This window comes from Electrophorus electricus, chromosome 7 (assembly GCF_041902795.1).
Source record: "Electrophorus electricus isolate QZ-2024a chromosome 7, ASM4190279v1, whole genome shotgun sequence".
NCBI classification, from domain to species: Eukaryota; Metazoa; Chordata; class Actinopteri; order Gymnotiformes; family Gymnotidae; genus Electrophorus; species Electrophorus electricus.
Window position 1 is genome coordinate 12,528,046 of NC_137503.1, and position 23,654 is coordinate 12,551,699.

General features: G+C 38.0%; 2 protein-coding genes and 1 long non-coding RNA gene across 6 annotated transcripts; 1 reads left to right on the forward strand and 2 right to left on the reverse strand.

Annotated features, from left to right (window-relative positions):
* Positions 1–305: 305 nt before the first annotated feature.
* Positions 306–15,841, reverse strand: helz2a (helicase with zinc finger 2a). Of its 4 annotated transcripts, XM_035524420.2 has the most exons (21): positions 15,688–15,841; positions 13,636–14,676; positions 13,355–13,538; positions 12,152–12,259; positions 11,810–11,945; positions 11,223–11,664; positions 10,312–10,953; positions 9,392–10,187; positions 9,191–9,266; positions 5,587–9,097; positions 5,424–5,509; positions 5,153–5,296; positions 4,844–4,999; positions 4,546–4,690; positions 4,277–4,393; positions 3,874–4,066; positions 3,011–3,145; positions 2,594–2,806; positions 2,200–2,347; positions 1,680–1,847; positions 306–1,459 (listed from the first exon to the last, which is right to left on the reverse strand). In XM_035524420.2, the coding sequence occupies exons 2-21, from the start codon at positions 14,652–14,654 to the stop codon at positions 1,347–1,349; spliced, it is 8,532 nt and encodes a 2,843-aa protein (XP_035380313.1). In that variant the 5' UTR covers positions 14,655–14,676; positions 15,688–15,841; the 3' UTR covers positions 306–1,346. The 4 variants fall into 4 exon arrangements, with proteins under 4 accessions (XP_035380313.1, XP_035380314.1, XP_081573961.1 ...); XM_035524421.2 differs by lacking the exon at positions 12,152–12,259; XM_081717835.1 differs by lacking the exon at positions 13,636–14,676 and having other exon boundaries at positions 15,688–15,797.
* A 1,812-nt stretch (positions 15,842–17,653) lies between these two features.
* Positions 17,654–23,007, reverse strand: stmn3 (stathmin-like 3). Its single transcript, XM_027000734.3, has 5 exons — positions 22,848–23,007; positions 20,548–20,643; positions 19,871–20,049; positions 18,581–18,772; positions 17,654–18,400 (listed from the first exon to the last, which is right to left on the reverse strand). The coding sequence occupies exons 1-5, from the start codon at positions 22,864–22,866 to the stop codon at positions 18,341–18,343; spliced, it is 546 nt and encodes a 181-aa protein (XP_026856535.2). The 5' UTR covers positions 22,867–23,007; the 3' UTR covers positions 17,654–18,340.
* LOC145658745 (uncharacterized) lies at positions 20,528–21,536 on the forward strand. The gene is made up of 2 exons (XR_014124579.1): positions 20,528–20,663; positions 21,438–21,536. It is a non-coding gene; the product is annotated as an uncharacterized LOC145658745 (long non-coding RNA).
* Positions 23,008–23,654: the final 647 nt, after the last annotated feature.

The window sequence follows — 23,654 nt, forward strand, 5'->3', positions numbered from 1 at the left end:
CCTGGCATGTGCCTTGCCTCCCCATCACCAAACACTGTATATGTCTGTATATGTTTCCTTCTTCTGTGTTATCGCATCAGTATGTATCATATAGTATGTTAGTGCAGAACTTTGACTGTAAAATCAACATAAAGGCAGAGGCACCCAGATTAATGTGTATTGTAATGTGAATGCAACCCACTATGTAGATGTTGGGTATGTAAAAATGGGTACCATTTGACAATGGTTTTGTGTAACATTTACAGGGTATGGCACACAATAACATCTGTAAAAAAAATTATAAATAAATAAAAAGTGAAGAAAAATGATTTTTGTCCTACCACACATGTTTAATTGAATAGAAAAAGCCATAGAGAGTGTTTCTTTTTTGCTCTATGTACAGACCTAGTAAAACAATAAGAACAGTAAAGTCAAACCACAACAGGGAATCAAGTTGATCCTTCAGGGTTATCATAAATTGATAGAGGATGACATGTTTAAGTGGAATACTTTCCAGTTTGAATGAGACTTTGAGCCCAACAGATGGCGCTGTTTAATAAAGTATAACAGTCTAAACAGGATGATCGTTATCTATGACATGCTGTGTGGTATACATTATATGCATTACATATATACATTGGACATGTTTTGTTTTTTTCTTTCATAAACATAAAAAAAAACCTTAACTCCAAGTTTAGAGCTGATACTGATAATAAATAACTTCTTTAGGTCTTTAATGTAGTTTTAGCAGTGAGCCAGGAAGTGAAAAATTCATACATATATTACTTAACAACTTTGCTAAATCTAACCAAAAAGGGAAAGGCAATATGACCAAAGATATCAAATTCCTTACATGGACTTTTCACATTTCTGACCTTCTTGAACTGACATTAAGGGACTTGTGTAAATTGAACTTCATCATGTCAGTCAGTTTTGGTCACATTAATTTTGTAAACTTTGTAAACTTGCCCCAGTTGAGTTTTTATATTTATTACTTACACATGGAAGTCTACATCTAGATATGGAAGACCTAAAAGAAAAGATCTTGATCTAAAAACAAAAGTCTTTTACACATTTTTTGTCACACCTTTATCTCATCATAGGTCATGCTAAAGAATTATAATATTACATAATTATTACAATATGTATAGTTCAATGCAATACAAAACATGGCACTCAACATTGGAAAAAAATGGAAAAAATGGAGAAACAAGAAATGTACACTTGGTCATAATCATCAATGCAGATTAAAGTGCATAGCTGGTGGTCCCTCAGGCTAGCCCTTCTGTGACTACCTCAGGCCAGCCCTTCTGTGACTCCCTTGGGCCAGACCTTCTGTGACTACCTCAGGCCAGCTATTCTGGAGATTATGCAAGTGACACTTGGATGTCCTTTGCAGGATCCACCAGACAGTTTTTGTCTTGGTAATGTTTCAGAAGCCTTTTCCACAGATAATTGCTCCATAGCAAGTCCTTGTTACCTATTAAAATGTGTATGTTAAAAACAGCACTCATTCTGGCATGAGTCCACTAGACTAGTCCACTAGACTAGTTGAAAACTACCTTGATTGACAAACAACGCATTTGAAACAAAATAGATAATATGTTGTTAAGAGGAGTGAGTCTACCTAATACCAGACATGTGGGCTGTTCATTAAATGCATTTTTTGGGTTTTTAATGTTTATGTTTGTAATACTCACCAATAATGCACAGCCCCTCCTGCGCTCTGGTGATTGCCACATTCACTTGGTGGGGATCAACGACAAATCCAAGTTTCTTTTTGAACCAAGCTTTTGTTGGTTCTACCTCAGTATCCATCTTAGGACAAGAGCGTACAGTTGACAAGATGACATATCGCCATTCACTTCCTGTAGATAAAAAAGGTTAGGGTTAGGGTTAACTCTAGCCCTTGCCAATGTAAACTCTGAGAAAGTGCACAGAAATTGCCAACAAAACCACCAGCTGAACCTTCATTACTGACCCTTGTACTTGAAAAACAATTAAGACTAAACAATAAATGTTACATTTTAAGTGTCATGCGATGTATGAATAAATTGGAATGAATCTGAGTAGCCCATCTCTAATTTGTTTAAATGGAAGTTGCAGTGAGGCATACTTGCTTTCAAAACAACCCTGGTCAATCTCAGAGCCTCATTTAACCAACCAATACAGCATAGTAAACATTACAACAAAAGAAGGTGGTTGTTATAGATTCAGTACCTTGACTCTTCATGATGGTGTTCACTGTAACAGCTTGATTCGGCCACAGGATCTCTTTGATCTTTGCCACCTGAGCATTGTATGGTGTCAGAATAGCAATCTCCTTTGCTGGTATCCCAGCCTTTATCAGACGCAAGGCAATTCGCACCTGAAGCAAAATACTTAGGGTTGATGCTATACCACAGTCAGACTTTATAAAAGTATTTAAAGTAGTCAGTTATCACACAGCAAATAAAAAATGAATGCAATAAAAAAGCTGCAACTGAGTGAGGTTTAAAGCTAAGAATACAATAGTCATAATAAAAGACACCAATACATGTACAAAGTAAATGTACAATGTAGAAAGTAAACAAACAGTGCACATGCACATTTAGCAGATGTTGGTAGTTCTCACCGCCTCTTTAGCCTCCTCTATGTTTGCTTTTGAATTTTCATTCCCTCTTTCTGTTGAGACCACCAGACTAATCTCTTTTCCTTCAATGTGGCCAAAGATGATGGATGTTGGTTTATTTGAACTGTTCAGGAAAACACTTGATTTGTATGGTATTCCAGTCTTTAGCTTTCCTTCGTAAAACACTTGAGAGGGAAATGCGCAGATGTCTTCTTGCTAAAAAAGGGCATCACAGAGTTAAACTGAACTGTAAAATCTTTATCAATCATGTATCTGACTACTGCTATTCTAAGTACAGAAAGGTTCTAATTTTATAAGTATACAAATACAACTACTAACAATTAACAGATACACATTCTGATTCTGCTGGTCTCTTATCCTATGATAGTGCCAATGTGTGTGCCAATATACACATCTTACCATTCGATACTGAGTGTCAAGCATTAGTGCTTTCTGCATGTAACGTTCAAACAGAGATTTTCCCATTCCCAATCTTTGGAACATCTCACAATGTACCACAGGCTGCAACTGTTTGTGATCTCCCAGTAGAACAATCTGAAAATTCATATTAATTATGCAATTTAGTTGATTGAAAATGTAATGTATTTGGAATGAAATACATAAGTAGTTACTTAGGGAACTGTGATGTTCTACGACTATAGCTAATTCTAACTGTGATTTCAGTAGGGAGGGAGTGGGACGTGAGTGTGGGAAAACAGTGTATTTATTATCCATCAAGACTCTAATAGCAACAGAAGCTCTGTGGTGAGTGGAAAAAACTGGGGAAAAGGCTGTGCTGCTTGCAATGGTTCTCTAGGCTTAGCGAGAGTAATTGTTTCCCTCAGGATGTCTATTGCATATAGGAACAATGTGCAACAATATGCGAGTGTTCCTATGGGCTTTAAACTGAGGGAGAAAACAAGGTAGCAAACAAGGCAAGGTGCAAGTGGGACAGGTGTGTGTGTGTGTGTGTGTGTGTGTGTGTGTGTGTGTGTGTGTGTGTGTGTGTGTGTGTGTGTGTGTGTGTGTGTGTGAGAGACAGTGGGTGTGTCCCTCAGTAGAGGTGCCTGCTACACTGTGATACTAATATAATATTACATTATATTCAAATTAATATTACGACTATCTTGTTAAAGGTACGGCTAAAATGAAATACCTTTTTTTATCTATTTGTTTGTTCATATTCAAAAAATGAACAGGATAACTAGTGTTTGATTATAGAGCCTTAAATAAAATCACATTGAGAATTGTTGGTAAATAAGGAAATAAAAATGAGAAGCTACCTGCTCAGGTTTATGTGTGGCCAAGGGAATGAAAGCCTCAGGCTCTGTCGCCATGGCACACTCATCAATAATGATCTGCTGAAAGCTGAGAGCATCAACCAGACTAGGATGCGAGGCTGCAGTACAAGTACAGAGGATGACATCGTGTTCCATAAGCTCATGCTTACGAGCCTTTTTCAGCCAGTCCTTGTACCTGTTTAAAATGGGACAAGTATTATGTCTTATAATATTAAAGCCTTTAGACAATTTTGGTCGAAGATAGTTAATATTTGACATACAATGAAGCATCAGTTCCAAAGAAGAAAACCTTCTTCAGTGTCAGAATGTTAACTTCAGATTTTGAGAATCTGCAAATAGGTAACCTTAAAGCACCTGGAAAATTTGTTCTTCTAGGTTGTCTTACCTTTTTATCTCTTCATCAGTGAGGGATTCTGCTTTTTGAATTCTTAAATCAAATTCCTTTATCTGACCTGAGAATGGGTTACTAGACATACGAATCCTATGATGCAATGTAATGGACCTAAAAAAAAAATAAATAAATAAAAAAAAAAGCCACTTCTTTTAGCCGAAACTAGTGTAGTGGTATAGAGCCATTTTATGTACATATTTGATCATATCAAATATACTCACGCTGACAACATTCAAAAGTATCTCTAAAAAGTACAATAGTACCTGAGCTCTTTGTTGGGTTTTTCTACCCTTTGTGAATGACGGGACAGCCTCAGATTGCTGCCCGGATAAGGAAACTCCTGAATCTCCATCTGATCACTGTAGACCCTGAGAGGTTTCAGTTTGCGCTGAAGTTTCAGCAGTTGACCTACAAATCATGCACATGCAGTAATTGTTTTCTATTTTATAAGTGACTAACGAGTGATATTCAATGTTTATAGTTGCTTACTCTCTAACACTCTAGCACCTGTAAATGAGCCATGAAATAATGATACTAAAATAAAATTCTAAAAGAATTTACCTGCAACCACATCAACTGATTTATTTGATGGGCCACAGTACAAAATACACATCTTCTTTAGATCTTCCTTCCGAGCTTTTCTGGGATGAGAAAGTTTTTGGTTTTGTTGGAAGAACCAATATACAATGTGGACACCAACCACTGTTTTTCCAGTCCCTGTCAGAAATAGGGAACAAGGCACTTATTCACACACTGTGTAACGATCTCTGAATATTTAGTACTATTGTAATATTCTAGTAATACATTTTATAAAAGTCTGCTTATAAAATGTTAATGCAAAAAATGATAACGTATATATCTGCTTCTAACCTGGAGGTCCTTGGATAAGAGTGAACTCATTGTTTAGTGCTTCCTTTATGGCTTTGCACTGACTGTTGTTCAGGTAGGGAAACCCCAAATTAAGGTGGCCCTCAATCTCAAATCTGGTGGGTGTCCTTGTTTGAATTTGGGTTCCTAGGAATGAAAAAGTGTTAAATTAACTTTAAATGTTTAACTTATGAAGAAGGCATTTCCAATGCAAACTATTGAATTTCAAGTTGATGAAAAGGTTATTTATTTAAAGGCAGTAAAAGTGGCTTACTTTGGTTACATGTCTTTTTACCAGTAGCAATGGACTTCACAAGATGATTAGCTGTTGTAAGGTTGTCAATAGCACTCTCTTTGCGCCTGAGGAAATGAATAAATATATGAAACAAATACATTTTGTGTAATTAGTGTTATCAGTTCAGTGTGTCCATACTTACACATCAGGCAGAAGCTTTGGGATCAGCTCTACTGTGAATCTTGCAGTCGAGCACAAGATACTTTCTGGAACGTTTAACATAGGCATGTGGTTGATACGGAAATCAATCTCCATATATGTCAACTCTTTTGATTCTTCTTCCCCTGATACTTTGGTGACTACTCCATGGGCTATCCAAATGAGATCAGGTACATCCATTAGATCCAAATCTTGACCATTTGTAAGATGGTCTTCCAGAACTGAATTGAAATTCTTCTGTTGTATTCTCGACCGAATACATAGGAAACAGTTTCTGAGATTGCCTTCAATTGCCCATTGAGCTTTCTTCTCAAGAGGCAAGTTAAAGGATCCATGAAGACCCTCCTTGGAAGGTTTCCATTTCAGTGTTGCATCTACAATGACAATGCTCTCATTTTCTGCTACAGCACTGGCAGCTGATTCCATTTCACACAAAGGTTTCCATATTTTCTGATAATCCCTGTATGTGTTATATGATGTTCTTGAGGGATACAGTGCATATTTTGAAAAACACATGACTGGATTTTTAGAATGTTCCATGCAAATCTCAAATTTTGGGTTGACAATAAGCAGCTGAACTGCTGGCACCAAAAGTCCCCGTTCAGTATCGGTGCCCAACTGAACCTCAATAATTTCTCCTTGCTTTAGTTTGAGTGACATCTCAACAAAATGCTCTTCATTCACTTTGGATGGCTCTATCCTTGGAGGTGTTACAGAATCTTTTATGTTTCTTCTCACAGATTGTCTTGGGTGCACTGTTGAGTTTAACTGTTCAATCTTTGGAACAATGAAGGCCCAGTTTTCTTCTTTAATAGCTTCCACCAGGCATTTCCAGGACTCTGTTGGCACATGAGTTATTGCATTGTTTGCTTCTTGCTGTTTCAGCTCAGCATGGATGCTGGGACTAGAAAAAGAATATACCCTTCGCACCCACTTTAGTACCATGCACTTATTCTCTTCATCAAACATTGGCTGATCTGCCAATTGAAGATCCTTAAACATGATGTCAACCTTTTCTGCAATGGAAGTTCTGTTCAGTGGGAATGATATCCTGAAGTTATTTCCTGTGGGAGTGACTTCAACAATGTAAGCCACCTTACCTGCATTTTGAGTGGACAGCTTTGAAGCAAAATTCAAAGCATGTGATTTTTTTTCACATGCAGCTTGATTGTTATTTTTTTGAGCAAATTCAACACAGCATGTATCAATTTCACTTGAAGTGTACATGATTTCAGTGTTATCAAGTACAGAATGAAGAAGTCGCTGTACTATGATATCTACATAGCGACGTATTGGTGAAGAAGCCCAGGTGTAGCTGTCTAACTCTAAATCATAGTGCCCAATCCGTGAAAAGTGTGTTGAGTTGGCACGCAAGATATGTGCTTTGTAAAGAAACCTTCTCAACTTCAGCATAACAGGAAGAAGCTGAGGGTGAATATCATCAGTTGAAATAAGATCAATTATTCTGTAGATATCTTTATCCATTGCTGCAATCTCAAGATTCTTTAAAACAGATGTCAATATGGGGAAAGATTCAGAATCAAGAACTTCCTGGTCAGTATCAACAGTTTCTTGAATTGCACTTAGATTTTTCAGTTCTTCTGCTGTGCATTTAGTAAGTTGAGATGACAAATGGATGGACATTGGAAGGAAAGAGATATGTTGGTAAAGAAACTGATGAAACTTATCTCTGTCTGGTCTGTCCTGGCACCTTAGGGGTGTTAGGCTCATGGCTTTTTTGTCAGCAAGAAGCCTATCAGCAACTGTGTGGTTAAACATGATCATCAGCTCCTCCACCAGGATATGAGACTGTCTTCTTCCAATAACCTCATCTTCATCGGGTGCGTTATAGCACCAGTCTCCCTGTTTCCTGTGTTTCCGATGAACCTCAGCAAAAAGGGAAGCTACAGCAACACACCCCTCCAAGGTGTCAAAGCGAATTTCATTGCCTGAGGTTTTTAAGATATCCTCGGCATCTTCATATGACAGTTTCTTTTTAGAGCAAATCACAGATCTGAAAAATGTTCTCTTCTGGATGTGGTGTGTCTGTTTGTCAATTTCAGTTATCAGTGAAATACAATGTCTGTTGCATTGGGGAAGTAAGCTGAAAACTTTGGTGGCCAAGTTTTTTGGGAACATATATGTTGGTTCAGCTTCTGAAACATAGAATGCAGTTCCTTGCTTTCTTGCATATCTGTCCAGTTCACTATCTTTGGCCACGAAGCTTGCAACATCAGCAATGTGAATCCCTATTTCATAGTTTTGGCCTAAATCTCTCACACTGATGGCATCATCAAGGTCTTGTGAATTTGCAGGGTCAATAGTGAATGTCATTAGGTCAAGAAAATCTTTGCAGGCATTTGTAGATGAAAATCTTGCAGCATGTTCTAAATTTTCCATCTCTTTCTGAACAGGCAAAGGAACAGGCCTTTTTAGTTGGTACTCTACATCAAGTACCTTCAGTCCATTCTGTAGTGATGTAACTCTGGGAAGTGTTTTTACTACAATCCCTAAAGGAAACTGAAACCCCTCCCGCCACTTCAGGAATTTGACAACAAAGAGATTGTTCCTGCGTGCTTCCTCGTTAATTTTTACAAATCTTTCTACAGTCCATTTCTCAGGATTTCTTATGGCAATGTGGTTTGGTTTGTCCTTCCAAAATGGTGTGTATAGTTTAGGGATGCATATGTTAATTGGCATCATCACTTGATTATCATTATTGTCAAGAGTACAGACAAACTCTTTGGACGAAGCGTCACAAGCAAGCACTTCTATCACTTTTCCCTGTTGAGGAGATGTTTCAGAGGTCAACATTTCCACCATTACTATAGCTCCAGAGAATGACCGCCCCACATTTTTTCTGCCTTTGATCTCTATTTGTAAGGTGGGCTCATCAAGTGGCTTTGCATAGCCTGAGTCATATCTTTCCAAGACTAACTCACACCTGTAAATGCCAGGATTGTTCTTCCACATCAGCTGTGAATGAAGTATGGGAGGATTGCTTTGCTTCGGGTGCCTCATAACATTTATGTCAAGATTGTCACTATGAAGTACAGGAAACAGGCCCTCTTCTGTTAGCTTTATTTGCAAGTGATTGTCCTCATCAAGAAGCTCTTTCAATATTGGATCTTCATCAATGTCTGGTATCTCTGAAATAATTGATTCCCCATCACTACTGTCATCCTCTTCAGTTTCGATAATCTTTATCTCCAGAAGTTCTTGATTCAAGCAATCCAGAGTGAAATCTTCAGGATAAACACTTCCTTTGGCAATGCAATGGTTTATGTAAGACCTCCAAAGTCTCCAGCACTTTCCAAAATTAGAGCAGCACAGAGCAGCAGCATCTCCAACTACAATCACTTGGGACTGAGCTCTGGTCATGACTGTGTTCAGCACACGCATGTCATTGAAGAATTCAAGGCATGTGTTTTCAATCAACTTCAAGCTATCTTTGGTCTGCACAGTGGATATTATGATTACTCTGAATTGTTTTCCTGTGAAAAAGGCAATAATGTTAATAAATTGTGAATATAATTTCCACCTACGTCTGTCATAGGAACTTTTAAAATAAATAAATGTATCTGTACCTTGCACATTTTCTGCATTCTCAACAGTAACATCATGCAGTTCATATTGTTTCAGTCTTTTTCTTATTTCATACACCTGTGATAAAATGAGATTAATTCTATATGTTATATTCTATGTCATCTTACATATATGAATTATAAGTTCATAACAAGATTGTCATATCAGTATTCTGTGTCCATATAAAGTTAACATTGTGTTACCTGACTGCCCTGTGAAAGAACACAGATTGATGGTTGACGATTTTGATGTGGCCAGTCTTCAGGCCATTCATTCAGTACTTTCAAGACAATATCAGCAACAGTTTCAATTTGTGTTGCATTGAACCAAGACAAGGTATTTTTATCCAACCAGCATTGTCCTCTGGCATGATAGAACTGTAGAGCATATTGGTTTGGATGAGGAAATACATTTCCTTTAGCTTTGATCACATTCTTCTTGCCAACATAAAAATGTGTAGACACAAAATCCACAATTTCCTTTGTGGAGCGGTAGTTTTCATTGAAGATGATTCGGCTGTTTGTGGAAGTAGCAGTGTTCTCTGCCTGATAGTAATGAAAGAGACGATTTAGTAAAGTATGATCTGAGCGTTTGTCCTCTCCTACAGAGAAGAGCTTGGGCCCCATTTGCATGTGATCCCCAGCTAAAACAACTTGAGTCTTTTCCCCTGCCAAGCCAAGAGCCATTAGTGCCTCACACTCCAGCATCTGAGAGGCTTCATCGATGAAGATGTGGCTGAAGTAATCAGGTGGAAGCTGCATGTCATGAAAAAATCGCGCCACTGCAGTTGTTGTTATAATGATTTTTGTAGCATCTAGTGTATCTCTGTCAGGGAACTCAAAGTAGAAGCCATCTTTGGATAAACTGCAGTACTGTAGAATAATGCGATCAGTAGTTTTGAGAGGAATCTCTTTTGCTTTTATTCTGAGAGGCCTGGCTGGATGATTACCAGTAGATACACTACTATGGAAATGATCTTTGATATAAAGATCAGCAGAGCTACAACACAAGAAAGGAAAATGGTCAGTTAGATTCAACATATCTTGATTTCATAATACACTGTCAAAAACTGAACTTAAAATTGAAGAGCACTTCAAACATATTTGAAATAGCATAGATTTACCTGTTTGTGTGTGTACAAATCAAGATTTTGTTTTGCGGCTTCTGTGCTAGAGCCAGTGTAATCTTTGCAAGAGTGAAGGTTTTCCCAGTTCCAAAAGGCCCATATATCAACAGTGGTGCCATGCTGCTTCTGCGCATAGATGCTCCTAGGATAAAGTCCATAGCAGCTTGCTGCTTTTCATTCAGCTGACCTGGATTTGGTTTCACTGGAACTTGGACATTGCTGTCACTCAGGTCAGGAAGAACCCTCCTAAGGTCTGGCAGAATGTCAACAGCTTTGTGCATTTCACAAAACCATATGCGGTCCAACTGAAATTGGACCTCCATCTCAACTGTTTTATCAGTCTCAAGTTTCAGTTCAGTGCAGCATCTGTTTGAGAGCTGCAGGTGTAGTTCTGTGTCACCAGTGGTGTCTTTTAGAATTAGAGCTTCATAAGCACGTTGTAGGCCACCTTCAGGTTTTGACAAGCCTACAAGAACAGACTGAACATGTCTCTTCAGTATGTAGCCCTCTGGTGTATTGGGAGCAAGTGAATGGGAGATAGACACACTGCCAAAGAGTTCTCCAGAAATGGCATTTTTCAGTCCAAACAAAGGATTAAATAAAATTTTTTTAAAAGTCATTTTCCCTCGAAGGTTCAACCTAGACATTTAATTTTGGGCAGACATATTAATTCATATTAAAAAAAATTTCCATAGAATAATAAATTGTTTTCCAAGAATTACAAGACAAATACCTTTTTTTTATAGTAACATTTTAAATAATTTAAAGGTTTGTGGGTAAACAATTACCACTATGTTTATTATTTACATATAGATAAATGCTGTACTAGGAATATGGATTAAGAATTAATTTTCACTTTTTGCCAGTATAAATTATAAGAAAAATATGTAAGGAAAGTTAAATCTTACCTGCTAACCAGTTGACCTTCTGCCATTTCTTCCTGGTAGAGAAAGCTGTGCATTTTTTTTTTATAATTCTGGCGATTGATTGAGTCATCTTCTTTGGTTACTATGTTTAGTTGTTGTTTACTGTTCTTGTACCTTTTTAATAGCTCATGGTGTGCTCCTGACCTCCACTGGTATGGGATGATTTCAACATTTCCCTCTTGCCAGATCACAGGCACCTGCTCACTGTGTTTTGTGCTCTCTGGTTGCAGTATTTGAATGGATGTGTCACTGCGCTGTTGACTTGCTCCATCATCTTGAGCTCTCTTGGGCTCTGGAAGCAGCTGGGGCCCTACTCTGACTCTGAGCTTTTGCAACAGAACTGGCCTCATATCAAAGTCAAATACTAGCCATTGTTCATACAGCCCAGAGCAAGTAGATGTGAAGGACACTATAATTTCATACACTAGAAAAAAAGTTAAAAGTTATTTAGATATTCTGTGCAGGTAGTACCTAAAACGTATAGCAATTTGAATTAAAGGAAAAAAGTTCTTGATAAATATGATTAATCCTCTTTTTTTTTAAATTATTATTATTTATTTTTTTTTTACCTTTTTTAGTTGTGGATGTGTCTTGGGTCTCAAACCATATGCCGTTGGAGTATGAGCGTTCTTCATGGCTATCTGAACTAAGTGCAAATGTGGCACCTACGTCCTGCCTCAGTAAAGCAACCACATCCAAAGCTGCCTAGAAGCACATACAAAAGGTTTTCCTTGCTATACAAATACATTTGGAAGAAATATGACTATTGAAGTAGATCATGACAGGACTGCCCAATTCATAATACTTAACACATATCTAACTACAAAGCATTATATAATATTCTGTATAGGCTAATACATAAACACTGATTTTTTTTTTATTATAAACTGAATATTTGTAATAAAAATAACCTTAGATTTAATTTTGAAAGTCCATCTGTGTGATATTTTCTCTTGTCTTATAAAGATATTGAGATCAGTGTCACAGCTAACAGATACCCCTTGGAGAGATTCTTTCATCTAAAGGCACAGGAATAAAGACATTAGTATCAATAAAATCATTTCAATAAAAAAACAAAGGGCCAGGTTAATACAACTTGACGGTAACCTCGCTGTGCCATGCAAAATGTATGACACGGTATTTAATTCTAATCATAGTAAATGTGAGTGCACAGGTGTCGCCTTACCACTGTGCTACATTCACCTGTTCCCAAGATTAAAGCCAATCAAAATGGACATGTAAATTATCCCATACATATTAAAGACACACGCTCAAAAACAGTTCACTTATTAACCCCAGTTGTGAGACGATGATGAAAACTGCCAGTTACATAAAAATGTCATACATACATTTGTAACTTTCCCCAAGAGAGGAATTGCATGGTTGCGCTGAATTGATGACTTCATGACTTCTAAATCGTGGTAAAACAGTAAAAGCCTATATTCTCAGTCTATATTTGTTTTTAGTTTCATTCTCTGCAATAGCCTAACTAAATTGCGTACGGCCAAAGTTTGTGGCATTTTGAAATACTGCTTTAGCAAGTCAGCTTCCTCTTCATGTAATCTTACTATTGTAATTGTAAACTTTGTCATCATGCTCACTCCAAAAATGTGCCTTTTAAATAATCTGACAGTTAGCTATATGGGTGTGTGTGCAGATTTTTTATTGTGACTTGCATGAGTGACCAAACATTGTTAGAGAAAAGATCATCCAGTCCACATTAGCTTCATAACAGGACATCTTATTTTCCCTATTTTTTTTTTTTTTTTTGGACTGGTGTTATGTGCAAATGTGGACAAAATGTAGTGGCGCCATATATTGCGCAAATGGCTAAATACGCAGGCAATCCACATAAATGCGTTACTGTCAGGTTATATCTGATGGAAGGTTTTATGAATTTGGCCCATTGTTTGCCCTTGATGCCCAACTGAACTTGAATGAACAGTTAGAGTTAATGTAACATTGATGAATTCGAAATGTACTTTTCAAAATCAATAGACATTTAGAGTTTCCAATGAGCTAAGTACCAAAATCCAATTATAAAACTGATGTAGATTACTGGCATGGCTACAGCTATTTAAAGAAAAAGAATAATATCGGCATGAGGTCCATACAATCATGTCTTTGTTTTCACTGTGCCTGTACTCTTCTAGCAGGATGTCCTGGTAGGACAGTAGGCCCTGCTTATCTGCTGCCCGTGCTTTCCTGCGTGAAGCCTTGTGTCGATCTCGCCATTCCTGGAGTTCCTCCACACTGTGGGCCTTCATGCAATTATCTCCATACTCACAAGTAGCCATTCTGTGGGAAAATATTGAATTTATCCAAGCTTGCACAGCGCACAGTTAACCTGAGCTTGCACTGAACATATCGCATAGGGGCTAAACTTGATTTATACCTTTCACACAACCCAAAGATTTTGCTTGTTAGTGGTGGGTTGCGATATCTCCATGTAAATGCTGTTTCTTCAAAGATCAGTCTCCTGTGTTTCACAGTGAAGCAGTGATTCATGAACTCTTCATATGTGTGGAACTGGCATTTGCAAAGATGACAGTAGTGTGCCTGTCCTGGCTTTTGTGGCGTGTCACATGACCTAGTCCTAGAATCTCCTGTCTGCAGGCCCTGTGAACCATGGAGCAGATCTGAACGATTCAGCCTCCCCCTACTCTCAGACTCCCACACAGCCATTTCTATTTCACTGTGAGCAAACCAGCAGCGCCTTCGGCCATGCCAGCATGGTTCTCCCTTCTCTACATACTTACAGTACTTCCACCGCTGGACATTATTTTTGGGTAGGGGTCTGACCTCATCATAGGCCACCTTTTTTTGCTTGTCCATGTGGCAAAAGACCAGAACAGGCTGACAGACATGTCCTGAAGCACAGATTGTGCCTGGAACCCTTGATGAAATCTTTTGAGGACTGTCATGAAAGCAGGTCTTGCACAGTTCCACAAATGTTCCCTGTAAACTACAGGAGATCTCCTGCTGTGCTCCAGGGCATTGTGCTAATGGTTTGTCCTGCTGGGCTGGGCATGTGTAGTCATTATCTAACAGGCTGATGAGCTGAGGGAGGTCAAGACTTTCTGCCTTCATGAAGTTCCACACCACAACTTCCTCTGGGCTTCTGGCAAAGGAACATTTATGTCCAAACCTTGAACATCCTTTTCCTTCAGTATAGTAGCAGCAAACTGCATACTTTGAAGGATTTGAATATTTTGGCCGTTCGGCTACTTGCTTCCATTGATTGTAGCTGCCTTTTGGTCTGGCCAGTAAAATGGATTTTAAGCAATGGTGGGTAATGGGCTGAAGAGAGTATGAAATGTCACTGTTCCTTCTACAGCACTGGCTACATCTTACACACACATCATGCGTCCGTTGTAATTTGTGTAACTTATGATTATCTCCAGCAAGAGGCATTATTTTATCAATGTATATTTGCCTACAAAACAAACAGAAAGATGAAAAAAATCACACGGAGTACATAAATTATGTAACACGACTAAAATAAACCAGTTTATTCACATTACATACACCTAGAATCACTGGAGATGTATGAATGGAGCGCTAGGCCACCCAGGAGAATTGCAAAAATGATAAAGAACAAGCCAGCCATTAAAACCTGTACTAAATACTTTTAACTTGTTTTTAAGTAATATTACATTAGCATTTGTTTATCAGTCATCAGAGTTGCTCTGTTATAGCTTAATTGTATTTTCACTAGCGTGTCAATGTGATTTCAATTTGGACAGTTGTAACAGATGATGTATTTTTTACTTTTATGTTGAAGTTACAGTCTTTAGCAATATTCTCTGACACAGAGAACTCTAGCTCACACGTAGCAGTGCAGTACAATCGAACAAACATTGAAACTTTCCGGCTCAAACTTCCTGTTTTAGCGCTACTGTACGGCATCAGCACCTCCCCAGGTCCTAGTGCCCCTTATTTCCGTAAACTGTGAATTTGGAGACACGGTGGCAAGCCTGAATAAGATAGAATGAACGAGAACTGTTGACGATTTAATCTAGTAATGGATGTTTATTTGTGGTGGGGGTGGGCTAAAGAACATTTAAGTTCTTTAAGTTCTAAAACAAACCTAACGACGCCTATGCATACGCCAACAGTCCTAAACACTATAAGACTGTATATTTTTTAAAATAGGGCATATAAAAAGCTCCAGTAATTTAATGGAAAGTTTACCAACTTTGTATTCTCAAATATACGTCAGTCCCTATAATTAATGAGAAATACATGCGTGATGTATACCCAATTAATTTTAAATTTATTACAATAGAACGATAACAACTTCTATATTTAAAATAACAATAATGACTTAAATATAAATAAAAGATTTAAGTCAATACGATGAAAGCGAGATTATTCCCATCTAAACTCGTTTAATAGTAAAAGGTGTTTTAGATTTTCTGTCATTAAAATATAAATCGCATCTTACCTTAATTTGCCATTTAAGACGTCTTTTATTGTACAATAAATATAAACTCTCTAGTGAAGCGTCTGTTGCCCGCTGTAACAAAATCATCTGTCTCCTACCAAGAAGCGTCCGTAATATTTATACTGTTTCCCCTCCCTTCTTCTGTCATGCTCTTATCGCATGTAACTCCATGGTGATAACACAAGTTCCTGCGCATTTGTTCCGGTTTACTGAGAAACAGAGACTTAAGTTTCAGTTTCACTATTAAGGAAATCCTGTGCATACTCCCAAACAGGTCATGTGCGCAAAAATATTGTCCATGAGTTCATATCTGGTTAATGCTCAACCTTTATGTCGTGATAATTTTACCCACTAGTAGTGGCTACATAAAAACTGTACTTATATTATAATAGTTGGGACACTTGTTAAGGTAATAATAATAATAATAACAATAATAATAATAATAATAATATCAAAACAAGTAAATAAAATACATGGTTAAGATGTTATTTGCTGTTCAGGTTTCAAACTTAGTTTCATGCATTAGTGCTGTAGCACACATGCTACACGCCACATTAACAACCACAAACAAGGAAGTGTTGTTAGTACCACTTAGATAGCATCATAATGAGTCAAATTATGACCCAAATAATGGATATGAATTGTTATAAAGAAGAACCTGTTGTGTTTTAAAGGTAGGGAGGACCTTTCATGCAAGCGTAAAGCCACATAAACTTCCTTGCATGTTTCTCATGAAACCCCTATTATGCTTTGGGTTTTTTGTTTGCACATTGTCACAGTGACCTTTGTACATGCTTTGAGCATTCAGGGTGGTTGCACTGTGTAAACAAAGCTTATTAATATCATCTGATGCAATTATATTTCACCAATCACTATTTGCAGTGTGTGGGCGAGAGTTGCATAATGGTGCTTACTAAGATGTCTCAAGATCAAGACATTAACTTTGCTAACTTGAATGTATATCCATTGCGACAGTTCTTTAAACACCAAGTTCATATCTCTGAGCATTACAAGGATACGATTCAGTCATTAACAATTTCAGAATGAGTTTACCATGTCAACCAGATAGTACATGCATAATAGAAGAGTAGCTATCAGGTAGATAATTACTCGATCATGTGGAGAAGGGAAAAAAAAAGATAAACAGCTGACCAGAGCTCAGGTTCAAGTTTCATATTTGAAATGATTCTAGAATTCTAATCTCACACACAGCACCTCCTACCAACATTCTCTCTTTGTCTATCTTGCCCTCACTCTTGTTTTATGCTCTGGTGTTGGTTGGAAATTTACCACACACTATATATTATAATATGTGTGATGTTAATAGCAGCTGTACTGTTCAAAGGTTAATCGGATCTACTGCTGTTTATCTTAGAGCCAGACACTGTGCATATTTAAATGCCTTTCCAGCACTGCTGACAATAGATAAGCAGTTGGCCAGTGGCTCTCTGGCAGTAATGACATAAAATAAAAGACATCTCTGCACATTTTATCTCCTTAACAATTGGATATAAAATGTTCACTATATAATGTCCTTAAGAGGAACTACTGCCACAGTTAACATCTGCTTCAATACACTGACAGTAGTCTGGTGGGGTGCTTCTGACTGGGTTCTCTTACATCTGGAACTGCTAGCTAACAATTCTTCAACTTTTATTATCAATTTTAATTAAAACTATGCTGCATTTTAAAAGAGAGGTCTTCAATCACATTTATTAGTATTAAGGTGCATTTTCTATCAGTATCATTCTCAATCAGGTTTTGCTGAACCTGTATTGGCACCTTCAATATATATTATTTTCTTGTTAATTTCTAAACCATCTTGTCAATTATGTCCGTTCGTTGCAGAAAGTTTTAAAATAAGGCTTATATTATATATTAAATGTAGCTAATAATTTTTACTAGTAGGATTGGTTTAAAATAGTGGATAAAGAGTGTGTATATCAATTACATCTTTGACTGTAGGTCTGGGACAGGTCTGGTTTTTATTCATTTAAACTGGTGTGGATTCATTCCTTAAAACTAATGTACACATGCAGTTTAACACATTTAATTGTGCTTCATTAATATACAGGTAACATTCCGTAAGGCAAACAAGAGCATTGCAGACTATGGTAATAAATTAACTGCTAAACTTAGAAACTGTAAATTAAAGGAACAAACTATGTTATATCCCATTACTAAACTGATATTGCTATAGTGGTTTTAAGCATTATCATCCAATACATATATTGTGCCAGTGCCATCATTCATTAGCTGCTCTTTCCATTTACACACATATTACAAACCTAATCCTTTCATACAAGAACCAGAAATGACAGAAGTGTTGTTGTGTGACTCTATAATACTTGATTTTTATTGTTTTGTATAATCTTCAGTATATGGTTAATGCTCATATTGCTTTGCTAACTGAAAAGCAGGGGTTGTATAAAGTACAGTGTCAATGTAAATGTCAAGTTGAAATTTTTATGAAGATAAGACATGTAGAACTACAGTAATAGCTGTTTGAATCTTGTTTTCTTGAGACTGATACAATGAGTGAGAATGACTTCTTAAGACAGAGTGGCTTTAAAAAGTGAGATTTTCCCAAAGCCAAAAATGATTGGCTACGGGGTGTATGGAGGCAGGCCTTGGAAGTAGTGAGGGGGTATTCTTAGCCAGAGAGTTCTGACTGCACCTCTTTATTCCTGCGTACCTCTGCAGCGTGCAGCTCCTACAGAGAGAGCACATCCATTAATATTTAATCCATTGATTCATGTTATAAACAGTTTAATTGTTTTTCATGGTGTTCCTACTGCAGCACTTGTAGGCTGCACCCCTACACTGCCTAGCAGTGCTCATAGCGCAGAAGACAGAAGACTAATAAATAACTAAGGGAAAAATAGCGACTTACTTTTTCCCTCAGACGCTGCTTCAGAGCACTGAGACGGGCCGTGCGATTCTCCTTGCTCACTTCCATTTTATGATTGAGCTTCTCTTCAGCCATCTTGCTGTAGTTGTTGTTCACTTCATGGGCCTTGTTGAGGACCTCCCTCTCATGCTCACGCTTCTCAGCCAGCTGCTTCAGGACCTGCTGTTCCTGACTCTGTGGCCAATGAGAGAGAGAGAAACAAAGAGACAGAGCGACAGACAGACAGTGTAAATGACCATTCACTCAGTGTACAGTTATTTGTGACCGCACCTTTAAGACTGAGAGTAGATGTGCTGCCCCAGCAGCACGGGGAAGTTAGTAGCCTCGTTTTCATTCTTTGGTCTCCGTAAAACTTCTTCTTTATGTTAATTAGAGTGGACATTCAAGCTCAAAGTAAATAAATGCTGCTGGCATTCACATAACAATGGATTACAAAAGGATTGAACAGTAAACATAAGGAGAACTTACACAGAGCTTTGAAAAATACTGCAGCCCATGGCACAGGGCGCGAGGTATGAAATACTGAACTGCTGTAAGAAACTGATGCCGAGTTGTGTTCGTGTATTTTGTAGCATCAGTGAAGTTTTCTGTCTGTTCGATTATTACTGTCTCACGAAACCCACCTGTTTTTTATGCCGTTTATGGCGTTTACAGTATCTTCTGGTATTTAAGTTGATGTCATCAAGTCTGTTCATGTTACTTATTTGAACTGGTGAAGTTAATAGCATCATTGTATTTTCTTTACCTTTGCTTCTTCATCTTATAGTTTTCACGGCGCTCTTTACAGTGCTTGTCATGCTCATCAAGTGCTCATCAAAGAACTAACGGCATTTGACGTCTAACAAGCGGAATAAACCTAGGCACCCTTTAGAAAGACTCTGCGTTTTGTTCATCGAGGCCAAGGGCTGTTACAGACTGTGAGAGAAAGAGAGAGAACTTACCAGAATTTACAGAAGTGCTTTGTGTTCTCTATCAAATGCATATCCTCATGCCAGTATAGATTAGTGGGGTTATTGTCACGATATTGTCACTATTTTCAGTCTAAAGCCCTGGTTAAAACGGAAATAAGACAAAAAAGTTTTTTGTTTGTTTGTTTTTTAAGTGCTCAATGACTCAGTGAAGAACCGAGCGTTTTAATCTTTATTTGAAAACTGCCAAGGACACTTCTGTGACCTCTCCAAGAAGTGCTACAACAACTAAACATACTCCTAAGCTGTCTGAAAGGGTTCTTATTTTATCTGATATGCAGCTGACATGAAACAGTTCTCTCACCCTTCTCCTTTCTTCAGCAGCATCCAGCTTCTTCTGCAGGTCTCTCAGTGAGGGCGCCTTCCTGTACGCTGCCACAGTCAGGCTTTGGGCCCGGTCTGGAGACAGGTCAGTGGGGCTCTTCAGAATGACCTCAAAGGCCTGCCCAGAGTTTCGATTATTCAGGGACTTTACCTCCATGTCTGGCATGGAAGAGCAGGGTGAAGGGTGAAGAAGAGGGGAATAAAAAAGTGACAAATTTAGAATGCTGCATGCAAGTTTACAAGAAGTGGCATGTGTGAAAATAATTGCCATCAGTTACTTTTCAACTACGCAGTTCAATTTGACACATATGTGCATGATAATCATTTATCATGAAGGTAAATGGCTGCAGTATGTTTAGAAGATCTAATTCTTCTTATGTCCTGAAGGCCATCCTGGAACATAATGAAATTATGAAGAGGAACTATACTGTACTGTTTTTGGCTAAATTAATTTATACCCCACTGCATTTTGGAAGATACTAGTTTATTTTACATTTTTTGTGTTTTTTTTTTTTTTTCAAACTATAGTCAGGAAATTGCCATAAGATGCAACCTTATAATTAGAGCTATTTTCACTTTCAATTTGTATAGTTCTTTATAACCTATACCACTCCATTTTCTTTTTTAAGCAGCACAGAAACATGAGGGGAAACATACCCTCAAAGTGGCTAAGGGTTTGGGTATGAGGCTTCTGGTACAGACAGGAACAGATGAGAGACAACATCGACATCTCCTTCAGCTTCTCAGAGTATGCTGGAAAAGGGAGACGTGAGGTAGGCTTTTCGATCACAGGGGATAAACTTTTCACAAAGGAGCCTGAAAACTCTTTTCATTTGAATCATAAGATTGTCTTGCGACATCTAGTGATCAAACACTGAACTGACGCAAGCAGACACTCCCTGTCCGAACTTCGATGACTGCAGAACTGGGATTCTTTTGTGAGAGAGAAAAACAGAGAGGGGAGAGGGGGCGAGAGAGAGAGAGAGAGAGAGCGAGAGAGAGAGACAGAGAGAGAGAGAGAGAGAGAGAGAGAGAGAGAGAGAGAGAGAGAGAGAGAGAGAGAGAGTCTGGATAATGAAGGGGGACAGGACAATGATCTTATCTATTATTCAGTTACATTCAGCTCCCACTTGTCTACTCAAATGTATCTTGCCTCAACCAAAACACAAGGGTGGCTTTGCCTACAGTAGCATAAATGGTGTTTTCAAATCACTGCTTTCAAGCTGAAAATTCAAGCATATGATTCCCAAGCAATAATACTAAACTTATTTTATTATAATCTAAATTCTCAAAGAATTATGTCATTGATGATACAATGATACAACATTGCATTTTCTGTCATTGAACTGTAACACTTAATTATCACATGGCACAGTAGAAGCTGCCAATCAGATCCCACATGACCTACATTATACATACATTACTGATCTGCTCCAAGCTGATGGCTCCTTTTAAAAAGGCAATTCATGACTGAAGATTTGTGACTTCTTCCATCATTTACCACTATCATTACATCTAAGCCAGGACATTTCCTTGTTTTTTTCCAGAAAGGAAGATTGAAGTTACACTAGGTTTTTTCTTATGAAAAATAGGATATTGTTTTTCATATTTGTATGATAATAAGTAAATAAAAATAAGGAAATGTTTGGATGTTATTAGTATTGTAGTTAACGGGCAATGTGACTCCCAGGAGCCATGCAATGTGAAGGAGAAAGAATTGGGAGCAGTGCATGTGATTTATCACCCTCCAAACCTAATGGAGGGGTGACTTTGCAGGATGGCTGAGACTGCAAAAATAAGACCTATTCTTGCCTAATAGTAATGTACCCAACATAATATTTAACACTTTTCACATGGATTGTTTAGCTTACCAGCCCCATGTGCAATATAAATACATAAAGACAAACAGCATAAACAAATTGCATACTATGTCTGAAACCTGAAAGCAAAAATAATAATATATATATTTGAGGCCCTACAACTCTACTCTGCATTGTTAATCCATAATCACCACACAGAAAATGTAGAGCTATTGTAAAATATATTGCAAAATCTATGAAGACTGCATGTTCCAGGTACAGGTTAAGACTTCCTTTAGAGTGAATATTTCAATGCAGAATCCCTGCTGGTGCTATTCAGTGAACAGTCTTATACTGCATCAGTAAAACCTTCCCTAAGGTTTTGAATTACATTTATTCAAGTCTGCAAATCTGTAGCACATAAGATCACAAAAGATGCTATACAAGTCAAATGCAAGGATTTAATCTCTAAAGTAGGGATCAGTTTTCATTTTTATGAGGAGAGGCTGCTGAATAAACTCTGAGATGATTCTCCCTAAAAGCAAGCTGAGGGGGTGGTATTCTTTGTATTTTTCAAGGACTGACATTCTGAGTGTATGTGTGATTTATGAAAACCTTTTTTGTCCATACTGAAATCCTGAATGCACACTCGAGCATACACATACATCTCTCCACATGGTCCCAGGAGGAGGCAGACGTGTCCTGTCCCAGAAAATTGCAGCGCAAACATATATCACACCGCACTGCTACCCATGAACTGAAACTGCATTTTTTAAATACCATGAAATCTGCAATGGTGAGCGTCAGCACTGCTGGCTGTCTAGCGTACTAGGAGATGCAACACACACACACTCGCACTGCGTGCCAAATCAGAGAAATAGTCCTGCAATATGCTAAAAATTCATCTGTGACCCCATATTCCTTTTACATTTTAGCATAACATTACAACAATATTGCCAAATTCTATTTAAGCAGGTTACTGGTACAGTGAGAAGCTAAATAAAAACAAAACAGCATGTGCTTATTATAATAAAAACTGGTAGGTAACAGGAAGTTCAGTGGTTATGCATCATCCTTCCAGAAGCATCAGCCGAGCTTGTAGCAGGCTAGACACAGCTGAAGCCCTGCCCAGGAGAAAAAGATTATTTGGGGCCTTACCTGCTACGGTGCTGGCCATGATGGAGCTTGAAGTGGTTAGACGAAGGACAGCAGAATGAAAAGAGAGAATGTGAAGAGGAAAGAGCCTGACAAGGAAAGGTGACTAGAAGGCGAGTGGCGCCGAGCTGGTGTTCTTCACTGGCTATAGGAGGATAGAGGAGAGGGGGTGAGGAAGCGAATGACAGGCGGAGGGAGGGCAGACGAAGGGGTAGAAAAAGAGGGAGGGAGGAGGGATGGTGGGTTGGTACAGGCAGAGTAGGTGGTAGGAGACCTAGGGAAGCAATTAGTGTGACAATGCAATTGGATTTTATTGAAGGCGTGAGTGGTGACAGGGAGAAGACGATTGAAATGGGAGAGTGCAGTCCTGTTGTCTAGGAAACAAAGAGCAAATCTGCTGCTTATGCGAGCGAGCTCCCCCTCCCCACACACACACAAAAATCAGGTCAGATCTAAGGAGTGCGTCATAAAGATGACAACAGTTACAAAGGGTGAATGGGAATGTTAACTTGTACAAAATGTAGTAGCTGTTTTATTTACACTTAATAAAAATGTCAATGGCTTCTATATGTAGGACATTATTCTTTCTTTTGTGGTACTCAAATGGTGATTTCCAGATCCAGTAAGATGAGGGTTTCATAATCTGAAAAATTTCTGGGATTGAATGATTACTGTTTTGCGATGAGTGACATAATTAAGGTTCCTATAAATACTTGTAGTATACGGACATAATACATCTTTCAATTATGCTCATTATTTTGGAAATAATTATTTTTAAAGACAGGACACAAAATGGCACCTCTACCTCAG

Excerpts from the sequence above, each read along its gene's own strand:
- helz2a (XM_035524420.2), bottom strand. The coding sequence starts at position 14,654 with ATGCCTCTTGCTGGAGATAATCATAAGTTACACAAATTACAACGGACG. Across the intron at positions 12,260-13,354 it reads GTGAAAACAAAGACATGATT|ATGAAAGAATCTCTCCAAGG; the intron begins GTATGGACCTCA and ends CTGTGCCTTTAG. Across the intron at positions 1,848-2,199 it reads CACCATCATGAAGAGTCAAG|GAAGTGAATGGCGATATGTC; the intron begins GTACTGAATCTA and ends TTTTATCTACAG.
- stmn3 (XM_027000734.3), bottom strand. Across the intron at positions 18,773-19,870 it reads CTGCTGAAGAAAGGAGAAGG|AGTCAGGAACAGCAGGTCCT; the intron begins GTGAGAGAACTG and ends CATTGGCCACAG. Across the intron at positions 18,401-18,580 it reads AGCAGCGTCTGAGGGAAAAA|GAGCTGCACGCTGCAGAGGT; the intron begins GTAAGTCGCTAT and ends CTCTCTCTGTAG.